Source organism: Scyliorhinus canicula, chromosome 6 (assembly GCF_902713615.1).
Source record: "Scyliorhinus canicula chromosome 6, sScyCan1.1, whole genome shotgun sequence".
Taxonomy (NCBI): domain Eukaryota; kingdom Metazoa; phylum Chordata; class Chondrichthyes; order Carcharhiniformes; family Scyliorhinidae; genus Scyliorhinus; species Scyliorhinus canicula.
In genome coordinates this window covers 84,254,471-84,271,434 of record NC_052151.1, presented here as the reverse complement: position 1 = coordinate 84,271,434, position 16,964 = coordinate 84,254,471, and the positions used below count along the sequence as shown (strand labels likewise).

The window sequence follows — 16,964 nt, the reverse complement described above, 5'->3', positions numbered from 1 at the left end:
AAAAATTTTTGGGGTCTTTTCTTTTTTAAAGAGAAAGATTTTTTAAAGTTTTAAAGAGGAAAAAAGTGAAAAGTGCCAGAAGGGAGCCAAAGTAGAGGGAGAAAGGGCACCAGGAGCAGAAGGGGCCAGGGGTGAACCCACTCAGATGAGCTGTCCGGCGCACGAAGCGGTGGAACGGTAGTTTCGCCGCAACAAAAAGAACAGGACAAACAGGAGCAATTTCCCCTGTGCCCGGGGGAACTGGAAGGCGTCCTTTGCCGAGGCGCTGAGGGAACACCAGCAGGAAATCAAGGCGGAGGTTAGAGCAGACATGGAGCTGTCTCTGACAATCTCAGCTCTATTTAAGTAAAGAGCTTCAAAGTGCACTTGGGCCACCAAGCTAGCTGGGCGGGCTAGCTCACGGAGGCGCAGTGGGGGGTGTGCATATGTTTGGTTTATTAAAGGGGTTGGGTTACAGAGTGTTGTTACTGGGGAGGGGGGTAAATGTTCTGCTGATGAGGGAGGGACTTGGGCAAAGAGGAGATGGACCGGTGGAGGTTGTGGAGCATGGGCTGGAGGCTGGCCCAAAAAAAGGGGATGGCTGATCGGTGAAGGGGGGGGGGGGGCAAAGAGCCCCCCCCCCAACTAGGTTGATCACCTGGAATGTTTAAGGGGTAAATAGGCAGGTCAAGAGGGCATGTCTGTTCACTCATCTTAGGGGACTGAAGACGAATGTGGTAATGTTGCACACTGTCTGTGTGGAGTCTGCACGTCCTCCCCGTGTGTGCGTGGGTTTCCTCCGGGTGCTCCGGTTTCCTCCCACAGTCCAAAGATGTGCGGGTTAGGTGGATTGGCCATGCTAAATTGCCCGTAGTGTAAGGTTAATGGGGGGGGGATTGTTGGGTTATGGGTATACGGGTTACGTGGGTTTAAGTAGGGTGATCATTGTTCGGCACAACATCGAGGGCCGAAGGGCCTGTTCTGTGCTGTACTGTTCTATGTTCTAGATGCCCCTTAGGGTAACTGACCAGATTAGATTGAGGAAAGGCTGGGTCAGTCAGGTCTTTCACTCAGGACTAGACTCAAAGACTAGAGGGGTTACGATCCTGATCAATAAGCGGGTGGTGTTTGAGGCGGGTAGAATAGTCTCAGATGTGGGAGGTCAGTACATTATGGTCAGTGGGAAACTGGAGGGGGTGCAGGTGGTATTCCGTGGTATTCGTAAATGTGTATGCGCCAAATTGGGATGATGTGGAGTTTATAAAGAGGATGCTGGGGAAGATACCGGACCTGGACTCGCACAGGTTGGCCATGGGAGGGGACTTCAACACAGTTATTGACCCCGGCTTGAACCGGTCAAGCTTGAAAACGGACAGGGTGCCAGCAATGGCAAGGGAACTAAAAGGGTTCATGGAGCAGATGGGGGGGGGGGGGGGGGTTGGATCCATGGAGATTTGGGCAGCTGAGGGTGAAGAAGTTCTCCTTCTACTCACACGTGCATGAAGTGCATTGATTTCTTTATTTTCAGCAGGGCCTTACTGGCAGGGGTGGTGGACACGGGGTACTCGCCGATCACAATCTCAGACTATGCTCTGCACTGGGTTGACCTGCACGTTAGTAAGGACAGTAACCAGCACCCGCAATGGAGGTTAGATGTGGGACTTTTGGCTGACGAAGTGGTGTGCGAGCGGCTGAGGACATGTATTCAGAACTACCTGCAGGTCAACGACACAAGGGAAATTTCAGCAGTAGTGGTCTGGGAAGCACTGAAGGCGGTGGTCAGAGGGGAGCTGATCTCGATACGGATCCATAGGAAGAAGGTGGACAGGGCAGAGATGAACCGACTGGTAAAGGAGATACTACAGGTCGATAGGAGGTATGCGGAGACCCCAGAGGCAGGGCTTTTAAGGGAACGGCGGAGGCTACAGGCGGAGTTCGGCTTGTTAACCACAGGGAGGGCGGTGGAACAGCTGAGAAAGGCGAGGGGTGATCTATGAGCTTGGAGAGAAGGCTAGCAGAATGCTTGCACAGCAGCTTAGAAAGAGGGAGACAGCCAGGGAGATAGGGAAAGTAAATGACGGAGATGAGAACCTGGTTGGAGATTCAGCCGGGGTGAATAAGGCGTTTAGGGATTTCAACAGTAAACTGTACAAGTCAGACCCCCTACAGGGCTGGAGGGGATGACGCATTTCTTGGAGGGGCTGAATTTCCCAAAGGTGGACGGGGAGCTGGTGGAAGGGCTGGGGGCCCTGATCGGGTTGGAAGAGATAGTTGAGGGTCTGTAGGCCATGCAGTCGGGTAAAGCCCCAGGGCCGGACGGGTACCCAGTGGAGTTTTATAAAAAATGCTCTGGGATATTGGGGCAGGTGGTGATGAGGTTGTTCAATGAGGCAAGGGAAAGAGGGGTGCTGCCCCCGACAATGTCACAGGCCACGATTGCGCTGATTCTGAAGCGAAACAAGAACCTGGAGCTGTGTGGGTCCTACCGGTCGATATCCCTGTTGAATGTGGATGCTAAATTGCTGGCCAAAATGTTATCCTCCAGGATTGAGGATTGTGTTCTGGACATTATTGGGGAGGACCAGACGGGGTTTGTTAAGGGTAGGCAGTTGGTGGCCAATGTAAGAAGGTTGTTAAACATGATCATGATGCCCCCGGAAGGTAGGGAGGTGGAGGTAGTGATCACAATGGATGCAGAAAAGGCTTTTGATCAGGTAGAATGGGATTATGGTTCGGATTTGGGTGGGGCTTTATTGACTGGGTCAGGTTACTGTATCAGGCTCCTGTGGCAGGCGTACAGACGAATAGGACAACATAAGACTATTTAACACTGCACCGGGGGACGAGACAGGGATGCCCCCTATCCCCACTGTTGTTCGTGCTAGCTATAGAGCTGTTGGCAATTGCTCTGAGAGCCTCAAGGGGCTGGTCCGGTGGGGGGGGGGGGGGGGGGAGCACAGAGTCTTGCTCTATGCAGCCGACCTGCTTCTGTATGTATCAGACCCAATAGAGGGGATGGAAGAAATCATGAGGATTCATGGGGAATTTGGCCGGTTTTCGGGGTATAAGCGAAATATGGGGAAAAGTGAGATGTTTGTGGTCGAGGTGAGGGGACAGGAGAGGCGATTGGGGGAGCTGCCATTTAGATTAGTAGAGGGAAGCTTCAGGTACCTAGGCATCTAAGTGGCACGGGAATGGGGCCGGCTGCATAAATTAAATCTGGCCCAACTAGTGGGCCAAATGAAGGACAACTTTCAGAGATGGGACGTGCGTCCGTTGTCACTGGCTGGGAGGGTGCAGATGGTGAAGATGACGGCCCTCCGGAAATTCCTGTTTGTATTTCAGTGTCTCCCCATCTTTATCCCGCGGTCCTTTTTTTAAACGGGTCAACAAAGTGATCACTGACTTCATTTGGGCAGGCAAGACTCTGCAAGTAAGGAAGGTAATGCCTGAGTAGAGTCGGGGAGAGGGCGGACTGGCAATGCAAAATTATAGTAACTATTACTGGGCAGCGAATATAGTCATAATCAGGACGTGGGTGGTGGGGGTGTGGTCGGCATGGGAGCATATGGAGGCGGCTTCATGCAAGGGCACCAGTCTAGGGGCATTGGTAACTGCGCCTCAGCCGTTCCCGAAGGCACGGTACTCCACCAGCCCTGTGGTGGTGGAGGCAAGTCATGTGCCTCTCTGCCAATTGGTTGTGGCTGGTCATGTGACTCCCCGCCGATTGGCTGAGAGGTTGGTAGCTCCGCGGGGTATAAGAGCTCGTGCTGGCTGGCAGTCGGCCTTTCTCTGTACGACCACAGCCGGGCTCACATCTAGCGTATTAAAGCCTGTTGTTTGGAACTTCACTACGACTCGAGTCCAATTGATGGTGCATCATTTATGTTGCCTGGTTACTAGCCCTCCCCCTGGAATGGAGAATTGGTGGCTGTTTCACGTTGATTTTTCAGTCGTGAAACACCACCGTTTTCACGCCGGCGTGGGAACTTAGTCTCCAGCACGGAGAATCCAGCTCCATGTCTCTGTAATCCCAACTGTATTATATCCCTTTACATCTATGCACAACTAATTCACCCATTTTATTTTGAATGCTCCAAGCATTAAGGCTAGTCCTTTTAACGTTCTTTGTCCTGTCCCTGGCCTGCATCCCTGGTGCCCGATAGTCCCCCACCTATTGTTCCCTCCGCACCCCCCACCGCTCATACAAACATACTCCAACATCAAACAATCCCCACACAATTGCCCAACAGAAAAACACCAAGATCTAAACAAGCACACCTCCATCCCCCAAGAGTGCAAATGAAAACCTTAACTCACTCAGCGCTACCACTGGTCCCAAATCAATGCAAAAGGCATTACAAAAAACTTCCAAAAAACGAAACATGAGAAACTTTAAAAACAAGAACGTTGCAGCAAAGTTCAAAAGTTCTCTGTCCACCACCAGTCTGTTCCTTTCCACGAAGTCCAGCGCATCCTCAGGCGACTCAAAATAAAAGTGCTGTTCCTCATGCATGACCCAGAGATGGGTCGGAACAACAGTCCGAACTTTACCATTTTCTTCAAAAGGATTGACCTGATTTGGTTGAAGCCTGCTCTTCTCCTGGCCACCTCCACACTCCGGTCTTGGTAAACCCGCAGGATACTGTTGCCCCAATTACAGCTCCATGTCTGCTTGGCCCACTGTAGAATGTGCTCCTTATCCAAGTACCTGTGGAATCTCACCACCATTGTCTTCGGGGAGTCTCCCATTCGCTGCGTCCTCGCGAGTGCTCTGTGAGCCCTGTCCACCTCCAAGAGCCAGGAGAATGCCCCATCCCCTAGCAGCTTCTCAAACATGTCTGCGATGTATGCCCCAAGGTCTGCTCCTTCGGACCCCTCCAGGAGCCCAGCGATTATCATGTTTTGCCGGCGGAACCTATTTTCTAGGTCCTTCACCTTCTCCAGGAGCTTCTTCTGCTGGTCTCTCAGCATCCCCACCTCCAACTCCACCGCAGTTTGATGTCTCTCCTGCTCAGCCAGCGCCTTATCTACTTCTGGATCGCCCGATCTTGGCCATCCAATCTAAGCTCCAGCCGCTCAATTTACTCTTTTATCGGGTCCAAGCAGTCCCGTTTCTGCTTAGCAAAGCCTTCCTGAATAACTTGCATCAGCTGCTCCGTTGACCGCTGGGTCGACAAACCAGAGGTCCGATCCTCCGCCATGCTGTCTCCTGCTGCAGCTTCAGCCCAAGCCCCCTCTGTCTTTCTGTTTCTGCCTTTACAAGCACTTCTAGTCCCTCTCTCCGTGCACCAATGTGGGAATTCAGTACACAATTGCCTCTGTCATCAGTTTTACAATTCAAGTCCGGTAGAAAATCGGTGGAAAAGATCCAAAAGTCTGACCAGAGCGGAGCCACTAAATGTGCGACTTACTCCTTTATAGCCGCCACTGGAACTCCGTCAGCATTGCTTTGTGAGGAGAAAGCCATGTCTCATGAATTTGATTGAGTTTTTTGAAGGGGTAACCAATAAGGTAGATGAGGGCAGTGAGGTCGACGTTGTCTACATGAACTTTAGCAAGGTCTTTGACAAGGTACCGCATGGTAGGTTGTTGCAAAAGGTTAAATGTTACGGAATCCAGGGTGAGGTAGCCAATTGGGCACAAAATTGGCTTGGCGACCGAAGCCAAAGGGTGGTTGTGGAGGGTTGTTTTTCAAACTGGAGCCCTGTGACCAGCGAAGTGCCTCAAGGATTGGTGCTAGGTCCACTGTTATTTGTTACTTACATAAATGATTTGGATGAGAATGTAGGAGGCATGGTTAGTAAGTTTGCAGATGACACCAAGATTGGTGGCAGAGTGGATAGTGAAGAAGTTTATATAAGATTGCAACAGGATCTTGACCAATTGGGTCAGAGGGCCGATGAATGGCAGATGGAGTTTAATTTGGATAACATTTTGGTTGATAAAATCAGGGCAGGTCCTCCTCAGTTAATGGTAGGGAGTTGGGGAGAGTTGCAGAACGTAGAGATCTAGGGGTACAGGGTCATAACCCCTTGAAGGTGGAGTCGCAGGTAGACAGAGTGGTGAAGAAGGCATTGGGTTTTATTGGTCAAAATTTTGAATACATGAGTTGGGACGTCTTGTTGAAGTTGTACAAGACATTGGTGAGACCACACATGGAATACTATGTTCAGTTCTGGTTACCCTAGTATAGGAAGTATATTGTTAAACTAGAAAGTGTGCAGGAGATATTTACGAGGATGCTACCAGGACTTCATGGTCTGATTTATAAGGAGAGGCTGGTTAGGCTGGGACTTTTCTCCCTGGAGCGTAGGAGACTTAGGGGTGATCTTATAGAGGTCTAAAAAATAATGAGGAGCATAGATAAGGCAGATAGTCAACATCTTTTCCCAAAGGTAGAGGAGTGCAGAACTAGAGTGGACCAATGGGGTGGTAATTGTCCTGGTTGGATTTATTATATTATTTGCGCACCCAGGAGGTTCATACTGGATGCTTCAGCAATGGTATTTGACATTGAATATCAAGGGGCAACGGTTAGATTCTCTCTTGTTGGAGATGGTCATTGCTGGACACTTGTGTGGCATGAACCTTGTGTGGCGCACAGGACATATCAAGGCATTTTTCCACATTGCTGGATAGATGCCAATCAGCTGTACTGAAACATCTTGGCCTGGGACACAAAAAGCTCTGGAGCTCAGATCTTCGATATATTTGCTGAATAATGTCAGGATAATCTTTGAAGTTTCCAGTGCTTTCAGCCACTTCTTCATATCATGTGGAATTCATTGAATTGGCTAAAGACTGACATCTGTGATGCTGGTGACTGAATAGTCTGTGTCCAAAATCAGTGAGGCCTGGACAATATACAGGCTTTGGTTGACAAGTGGAAAGTAACGTTCATGCCACACAAGTGTCCAGCAATGACCATCTCCAACAAGAGAGAATCTAACCGTTGCCCCTTGATATTCAATGTCAAATACCATTGCTGAAGCATCCAGTATGAACCTCCTGGGGGCTTACCATTGACCTCCTGGGGGCTTACCATTGACCAGAAACAGAACGAGATCTGTCTTATGGATACTGCGGCTACAAAAGCAGGTGAGAATCTATGAATCCTGTGGTGAGTAACTCGCCCCCTGACTCCAAACACTGTTCACCCTCATCAGTCAGGAATATTCCACAGCTGCCGAGATGAGTGCAGCTCCAACAACACAAGAAACTGGATACCATCTAGGATAAAACAGCCCACTTAACTGACGCCCCATCTACAAACATTCACTCCACTACTGATAGAACAGTGTATACCATCTACAAGCACTGCAGGAACTCTTCCTAGAGAGCACCTTCAAATCCATGACCAATACCATGTAGAAGTATAAGGGTAGTAGACACATGGGAACATCACCAATCAGAATTTTCTCTCCAAACCACTCACCAACTGACTTGGAAATACATCACTGTCTCTGTATCATAATCCTGGAACTCCCTAACAGCACTGGGCGAACCTACACCACATGTACTGCAGCGGTTTCAGAAGCCAGCTCGTCATCACTTTCTCAAGGACAATTAGGGATGAGCAATAAGTGCTGGTCTAGTCAGTGATGCCCATATCCCATGAATGAATAATAAAAAGGGTCGAAGGTCAGCTCTTTCGCACAAATGCCTATGGGCCTCAGGCTTTAACCACAAATCTTTCCATTATGGATTTGGTGCTTCATCTTTCTGGCCTTCTCTGATTGCTCGGGAAACCCAGAGGAAAGGTGCTGCCTGTTCCATAGTTCACTGATGAAACAAATAGGTTTCTGACCCACAAGTGGCCTCCCACTCTGTGCGAGTCAGTTAAAATAAAATTCCCTCCCCCCACTGTCTCTCACCATCTCCGGTGTTTCAAAGTGTTTTAATAATCTTGTTACTTTTTTAATAAAAGGAAATATTTCATCTGAGAAAATTTAGAGTTTAAAAAAAAAGATTATATTCTCATTATCATAAAAATGTATTTTATGTTTCAGTGTTCACCAGAAGTTTATGCAGTTGGCTGGTGAAGTAACTGACTTCAAAACACAAGTTATCACATCAGCACAGGTCAGCAGTATTCCAGCAATAAAGGTGTGTATGGAACATTTTTTTAACTATGAAATGTCCAACATTGTAATGCCTATTAACATTATTCATGTTGGCTTTCTATTGGTTTGTATGCAATGTGGAAGCTTGCTGTAACAGGGAGGTAAAGTCACATATAGGATGCTGTAATTACCACCATGGTGGCAATAAATTTTGATATTTTAAATTTATCTGTGTGTCTTAAGTTGTGATTGTAAGAAGGTCCTAGTATTTGTTGTCCATTTGGGCAGGGATCAAACCCTGCATGCCAGTTATCGACTAATGTTCAGGAAAAAGATAAGCAGGGTCCTTTTTTGCATTTGATTGGCTCCATAATATCATTTCTGCTGGTGAAGATGCAGAATACAATCAACCTACTAACATTGGCTCGGTAGTTTGACACCAGAAACAGACATTTTTGTAATATTCAGGAGCTCTGACGATGATTGATTAGCTAATCCTGGTGTGGGGAAGAACTTTCACCTCCAGGTACCCATGTTAGCCTATGTTCTAACTAGGGGCAGCTTCCACCATGGGATCTGGCTGCATGATGATCTTAGTCACAAAGGCCTTAGGAGGTAATGGTGATAATGCCACGTGAGGGGTGGCACTATCATCATCCTCAGTGACTGCCTCAGCCCATCGAGGAGAACACTGAGATACAGGCTACTAGACTAGAAGGGCTTGAGGTTCATAAGGAGGAGGTGTTGGCAATTCTGGAAAGTGTGAAAATAGATAAATCCCCTGGGCCGGATGGGATTTATCCTAGGATTCTCTGGGAAGCTAGGGAGGAGATTGCTGAGCCTTTGGCTTTGATCTTTAAGTCATCTTTGTCTACAGGAATAGTGCCAGAGGACTGGAGGATAGCAAATGTTGTCCCCTTGTACAAGAAGGGGAGTAGAGATAACCCCGGTAACTATAGACCAGTGAGCCTTACTTCTGTTGTGGAAAAGTCTTGGAAAGGTTTATAAGAGATCGGATGTATAATCATCTGGAAAGGGATAATTTGATTAGAGATAGTCAACATGGTTTTGTGAAGGGTAGGTCGTGCCTCACAAACCTCATTGAGTTCTTCGAGAAGGTGACCAAACAGGTGGATGAGGGTAAAGCAATTGATGTGGTGTATATGGATTTCAGTAAAGCGTTTGATAAGGTTCCCCACGGTAGGCTATTGCAGAAAATACAGATGCATGGGATTCAGGGTGATTTAGCAGTTTGGATCAGAAATTGGCTAGCTGATAGAAGACAAAGAGTGGTGGTTGATGGGAAATGCTCTGACTGGAGTCCAGTTACTAGTGGTGTGCCACAAGGATCTGTTTTGGGGCCGTTGCTGTTTGTCATTTTTATAAATGACTTGGAGGAGGACGTATAAGGATGGGTGAGTAAATTTGCAGATGACACTAAAGTCGGTGGAGTTGTGGACAGTGCAGAAGGATGTTACAAGTTACAGAGAGACATAGATAAGCTGCAGAACTGGGCTGACAGGTGGCAAATGGAGTTTAATGCAGAAAAGTGTGAGGTGATTCATTTTGGAAGGAATAACAGAAAGGCAGAGTACTGGGCTAATGGTAAGATTCTTGGTAGTGTGGACGAGCAGAGAGATCTCGGTGTCCATGTCCATAGATCCCTGAAAGTTGCCACCCAGGTTGAGAGGGTTGTTAAGAAGGCGTACGGTGTGTTAGCTTTTATTGGTAGAGGAATTGAGTTTCGGAGCCATGAGGTCATGTTGCAGTTGTACAAAACTCTGGTGCGGCCGCATTTGGAGTATTGTGTGCAGTTCTGGTCGCCACATTATAGGAAGGATGTGGAAGCATTGGAAAGGGTGCAGAGGAGATTTATAAGAATGTTGCCTGGTATGGAGGGAAGACCATATGAGGAAAGGCTGAAGGACTTGAGGCTGTTTTCGTTAGAGAGAAGAACGTTAAGAGGGGACTTAATTGAGGCATACAAGATGATCAGAGGATTAGGTAGGGTGGACATCAAGAGCCTTTTTCCTCGGATGGTGATGTCCAGCACGAGGGGACATAGCTTTAAATTGAGGGGAGATAGATATAGGACAGATGTCAGAGGTAGGTTCTTACTCAGAGAGTAGTCAGGGCGTGGAATGCCCTGCCTGCAACAGTAGTGGACTCGCCAACACTAAACACATTCAAATGGTCATTGGATAGGCATATGGACGATAAGGAAATAGTGTAGAGGGACTTTAGAAGGGTTTCACAGGACGGTGCAACATCGTGGGCCGAAGGGCCTGTACTGCGCTGTTATGTTCTATGGAGGGGCCCATCAGCTGGGCTGCAACTGGTAACCCTCCAAGCATCTCTCTGTCACCAACACTACTGACTGATCCATGTACTACAGAGTGAGACATGATTTCTGTGAATGTCAATGCACAATTCTTGCATGCACTCCATGTCATGCCATGTATGGCTCTCCATGAAGTTGATCGCTTTTACAGTGGAAGCATAAGAAGGTAAAAATTGGAGCAGGAGTAGACAATTGCCCCTGCGAGGACACTGGTGGAACAACCTCTCCAAGTGCTTCCCCAATACCGCCACAAGGATAACTGCCATATGTAACTTAGTCACAAGTAGAGACAAGCAAACAGGCTGCCTCCACAGGTCATAAGGGAGACACTACCTAGAAGTGGCTGAGTGGGGAGCCACCACATCAGGCAGAGCATTAATTAGATAACTGGGGTATTGACACATGACACCAGTCCTTTGAACTTCTATTTGTTAATGGCAGGACAAGAAAAGTGGGATGAAGTGTGAAGGGAACAGAGTTCCTTGAATGGAGACAGTGAAATCACCGGCAGATGCGCATCCTTCATTGGCAGTAAGAGTGGATTTATTCTAGGCTACGCCTTCAATGGAAGCACTCTCACAAGCAGCTTAAAATAAGCTCCAGACCGCACCATTGCCTTCTTTAGAATGGCAGAGCAAAGATGATGTGCCCAATATTGATAGTATCCACTCAATACCCTTGAGTATTGTGCTAGCTACAGCTACCTCCCTATGCAGTCGGGGCCCCTTTGTATTCTTTATCTTCTCCTTCTCCTCTTCCACATCCTGCACCTCCACTTCCTACAGTGAGTTATGTTGGTCTAGCATATCACCATCTTCAAGATCCCGAGCTCACTGGAGGGTATGGATTGTCTTCTTACGACTTCTCCATCTCCTTGGACCTCCACATGCCTAAAGCTCTGTCCTTGCTGTGAAGGATGTTGCTCCTAATTGCCACTGGACCTGAAACCTGAGAGTTGTGGTCGCACTGTTAGCTGCTGTCTTTTTTTTGCATTTAGTTTGACTTGCACTTGTGTCTGGACGCCTTGTCCTTCCTCTTATACCCTTAAAATACCAGGAGGGTGACCACACCCTGCAATGTTCATGTGCATAGTGTCAATTCTCACTGCAACCGTGTACATTTGATGATACCTTTGTGCCAATGGCTGCATGCCCCTGTCAGCTGTTCTCCTTTTCACCAGTCGACCTAATTTCTTGGGTTTGACCCATACCTTACTCTCTGTCCTCACTCCTTCGCCTCCCTCCCAGAACCATGGTAGGTCCCCTTGTTCTTTCTACATAACCAGCTTTTGCCTTTCAATCTCCACTGCCTCTTCACTCACCCTGTTTGCAATCTCCCACTGCCTCTTCACTCACGCTGTTTGCAATCTCCTACTGCCTCTTCACTCACGCTGTTTCCAGTCTCCTGACTGCCTCTTCACTCACGCTGTTTGCAATCTCCTACTGCCTCTTCACTCACGCTGTTTCCAGTCTCCTGACTGCCTCTTCACTCACGCTGTTTGCAATCTCCTACTGCCTCTTCACTCACGCTGTTTCCAGTCTCCTGACTGCCTCTTCACTCACGTTGTTTGCAATCTCCTACTGCTTCTTCACACCGCTGTTTGCAATCTCCTACTGCCTCTTCACTCACGCTGTTTGCAATCTCCTATTGCCTCTTCACTCACGCTGTTTGCAATCTCCTATTGCCTCTTCACTCACGCTGTTTGCAGTCTCCTACTGCCTCGTCACTCACGCTGTTTGCAATCTCCTACTGCCTCTTCACTCACGCTGTTCCCAGTCTCCTACTGCCTCGTCACTCACGCTGTTTGCAGTCTCCTACTGCCTCTTCACTCACGCTGTTTGCAATCTCCTACTGCCTCTTCACTCACGCTGTTTCCAGTCTCCTGACTGCCTCGTCACTCACGCTGTTTCCAGTCTCCTGACTGCCTCGTCACTCACGCTGTTTGCAATCTCCTACTGCCTCGTCACTCACGCTGTTTCCAGTCTCCTGACTGCCTCTTCACTCACGCTGTTTGCAATCTCCTATTGCCTCTTCACTCACGCTGTTTGCAATCTCCTACTGCCTCTTCACTCACGCTGTTTCCAGTCTCCTGACTGCCTCTTCACTCGCACTGTTTGCAATCTCCTACTGCCTCGTCACTCACGCTGTTTCCAGTCTCCTGACTGCCTCTTCACTCACGCTGTTTGCAATCTCCTACTGCCTCTTCACTCACGCTGTTTCCAGTCTCCTGACTGCCTCTTCACTCACGCTGTTTCCAGTCTCCTACTGCCTCGTCACTCACGCTGTTTCCAGTCTCCTACTGCCTCGTCACTCACGCTGTTTGCAATCTCCTACTGCCTCTTCACTCACGCTGTTTCCAGTCTCCTGACTGCCTCTTCACTCGCACTGTTTGCAATCTCCTACTGCCTCGTCACTCACGCTGTTTCCAGTCTCCTGACTGCCTCTTCACTCACGCTGTTTGCAATCTCCTACTGCCTCTTCACTCACGCTGTTTCCAGTCTCCTGACTGCCTCTTCACTCACGCTGTTTGCAATCTCCTACTGCCTCTTCACTCGCACTGTTTCCGGTCTCCTGACTGCCTCTTCACTCACGCTGTTTCCAGTCTCCTGACTGCCTCTTCACTCGCACTGTTTGCAATCTCCTACTGCCTCGTCACTCACGCTGTTTCCAGTCTCCTGACTGCCTCTTCACTCACGCTGTTTGCAATCTCCTACTGCCTCTTCACTCACGCTGTTTGCAATCTCCTACTGCCTCTTCACTCACGCTGTTTCCAGTCTCCTGACTGCCTCTTCACTCACGCTGTTTGCAATCTCCTACTGCCTCTTCACTCGCACTGTTTGCAATCTCCTACTGCCTCGTCACTCACGCTGTTTCCAGTCTCCTGACTGCCTCTTCACTCACGCTGTTTCCAGTCTCCTGACTGCCTCTTCACTCACGCTGTTTCCAGTCTCCTGACTGCCTCTTCACTCACGCTGTTTGCAATCTCCTACTGCCTCTTCACTCACGCTGTTTCCAGTCTCCTGACTGCCTCTTCACTCACGCTGTTTCCAGTCTCCTGACTGCCTCTTCACTCACGCTGTTTGCAATCTCCTACTGCCTCTTCACTCACGCTGTTTGCAATCTCCTACTGCCTCTTCACTCACACTGTTTGCAATCTCCTACTGCCTCGTCACTCACGCTGTTTCCAGTCTCCTGACTGCCTCTTCACTCACGCTGTTTGCAATCTCCTACTGCCTCTTCACTCACGCTGTTTCCAGTCTCCTGACTGCCTCTTCACTCACGCTGTTTGCAATCTCCTACTGCCTCGTCACTCACGCTGTTTCCAGTCTCCTGACTGCCTCGTCACTCACGCTGTTTCCAGTCTCCTGACTGCCTCTTCACTCACGCTGTTTCCAGTCTCCTGACTGCCTCTTCACTCGCGCTGTTTCTAGTCTCCTACTGCCTCTTCACTCACGCTGTTTGCAATCTCCCACTGCCTCTTCACTCGCGCTGTTTCCAGTCTCCTGACTGCCTCTTCACCCACGCTGTTTGCAATTTCCTACTGCCTCGTCACTCACGCTGTTTTCAATTTCCTACTGCCTCTTCACTCACGCTGTTTCCAGTCTCCTGACTGCCTCTCCACTCGCTCTGTTTTCAGTCTCCCAATGGCCTCTCCACTTGCGCTGCTTTCAATCTCCCAATTTTCTTTCCCGGCTCCGCTCTAGCTCTCACTCTATGTCGTGCTGTTTTATCCTCCCAGCTCGGTTCTCGGACTTGCTCTATCTCGTGATTTTTTTATCTTCCCATCTCCTCTCATGCTCTTTTTACCCTCTTTGATACTCTATTGATACTGCAAAACACATGGCTTTGTCTTTTCTATCCTACATCAGATGTTGTCAATCAAAGCAGTCCAGGAGCACGTGTCTGTTCTTTTTCTTGAAGTAAGAGCTGCAGACCAGTTTGTTTTCTCCAAATTCAAAGGGCCATGGGCATTTAAAGCTTTCCAGGTAATGACACTAGAGTTCCCAGGTATTGTGTTTTCTGTTCTAAATGCATGATAAAATGTTTCCCAAGCACAGAACTTGAGTATTTCTTTAAAAAAAACTTTTTCAGTCTAAGCTTCTCGCATCTTGCACTCATCAGGGAATTCGCAAGAATACAAGAGAAGGGAAATCGAAAAATTTATACCCTGAGAAGATAATCCACAATGGTTGACAAGCAAACTTTGATTGGTAGAGGCGTTGCAATGGTGAATGCACTAACCGCAAGGCTGCGTACTTAGCACCCTACCCTACTCCCTGGACACACATGACTGCGTGGCAAAATTTGGTTCCAGCTCCATCTACAGGTTTGCTGACAATACGACTATAGTGGGCCGGATCTTGAATAACAACGAGTCAGAATACAGGAGGGAGATAGAGAACCCCGTGGAGTGGTGCAGCGACAACAATCTCTCCCTCACTGCCAGCAAAATTAAAGAGCTGGTCATTGACTTCAGGAAGCAACGTACTGTACACACCCCTGTCAGCATCAACGGGGCCGAGGTGGAGATGTTAGCAGTTTCAAATTCCTAGGGGGTGCATGCGGTGAACGTATTGTATTAACCATTCACCATGTATGTTACTGACTCACGCTGTTGCCCATGTGGGCTCCACCTATGGACCATTGTACGATATTACATGGAATGTATCAGGTTGGTGCCCTGATGGGCTCCGCCCCTGGCTCCTCCCCTTGAGGGGAGGTATAAAGAGCAGTAGCCCTGTAGGCGGCTCTCAGTAGTAGAGCAGTCGTAGGCAGGCACTGTTCTAGTCAATTAAAGCCACAGTTTACATCTACTCTCTGTTTCACGTGAATTGATGGTCGCATCAGTGCACATCTCCAAAAATCTGTCCTGGTCCACCCATGTCGACGCTACCACCAAGAAAGCACAACAGCGACTATGCTTCCTCAGGAAACTAAGGAAATTCGGCATGTCCACGTTAACCCTGACCAACTTTTACAGATGCACCATAGAAAGCATCCCATCTGGCTGCACCACAGCCTGGTATGGCAACTGTTCGGCCCAGGACCGCAAGAAACTTCAGAGAGTCGTGAACACCACACAGTCCATCACACGAACCTGCCTCCCATCCATTGACTCCATTTACACCTCCCGCTGCCTGGGGAAAGCGGGCAGCATAATCAAATACCCCTCCCACCTGGCTTGCTCACTCTTCCAACTTCTTCCATCGGGCAGCAGATACAGAAGTCTGAGAACACGCACAAAGATTCAAAAACAGCTTCTTCCCCGCTGTTACCAGACTCCTAAATGACCCTCTATGGACTGACTTCATTAACACTACACTCTGTATGCGTCATCTGATGCCGGTGCTTATGTAGTTACATTGTATACCTTGTGTTGCACTATTATGTGTGTTCTTTTATTCCCTTTTCTTCCCATGTACTTAATGATCTGTTGAGCTGCTCACAGAAAAATACTTTTCACTGTACCTCGGTACACATGACAATAAACAAATCCAATCCAATCCAATCCTGATGGTGACTAACAGTTAACTACCAGGCATGGTTTGAAAGTTAAACAAGGAAGCTTGATTCTTGATTGGTCAAGGTATTGCCCTGAGGAATGAACCAGTGAATAACTGTGTTTGGCTGACACAGGCACACTGTGTATGTTTATGTTCTTAATGTCTGCAAAGAACAGGACCCTGTGTATTAATATACAAAACATCCAGTACATACAAATCAGTTTGGAAACCTGCAATATGGGTGTGCTAGATAAGCTAGGCATGCTTTTGTTTCAATCTGTTTATGCTGCTACATTGCTTTAATAGATGACTACACCATGAACGGTACCCATTTGAAATCCATCCACACCATACATTAAGTGGAAATGGTTTGACAACACAGTTAATGACACCACTAAATGCGGAACAGATCTATCTGGCCATGTACTCTGTAGAAAGCGAGGGATTTGTTCTTGCACATGGTTTCAATTTTGGAGTGCCTCCATCCCAAATCAAAGAGGAAGAGGTATTGGCTGAGTTCAAACTCCTCTACTCCAAATTATCCATTCACAAACCAACATTCACTGGAGACACTGAGTCCTGTAAAACGCGCCTAGCTGATCTAGCAGGTACATTTTGTGGGATTCCAAGTGATCTGTCTGACTTCACATGCAACATTAATGTCTTACAGTTTTGTGAGGCCTTAAGACCAATGTACATATGGCATACGTATCAGTAAATCTGGCCAAGGAATGAGAATAGCGTGAATATATCAACAAAATGCATGTCAGTCTTAATGAAGGCTCCAAACTTCCATTGGGCCTGTTGCTCAACATGACAGGACAGCCTTGCTCGAAGGTTAACTAAAGAAACACTTGCTGGACTTTTGTAAGAGCCTCCATGGGATATCACAGAAAACTAGAGACTGGAGAGAGCACGGACCAGGTGAGGGATCAGCTGATTAGAGCGGGAAACTTCAAAAAGAAGCAGCACAGCGAGAGTCAGAGACACTGGGCTGGATTCTCTACTCACCAAAGTCAAAATCGCGTCCAACATCGGGGCAGAGAATCCATTACCATGCATGGAATTGTAATC

General features: G+C 48.1%; 1 protein-coding gene across 1 annotated transcript in view; it reads left to right on the top strand.

Moving 5' to 3' along the window:
- The first annotated feature begins 7,997 nt into the window (after nucleotides 1-7,997).
- LOC119966814 (calcium and integrin-binding family member 4-like) overlaps nucleotides 7,998-16,964 on the top strand; it is a 49,682-nt gene continuing 40,715 nt past the window's right edge. The window contains exon 1 of the mRNA XM_038798790.1: nucleotides 7,998-8,088. Coding sequence (XP_038654718.1) covers nucleotides 8,008-8,088 — 81 coding nt within the window. The 5' untranslated portion in view covers nucleotides 7,998-8,007. The remainder of the gene's footprint in view (nucleotides 8,089-16,964) is intronic.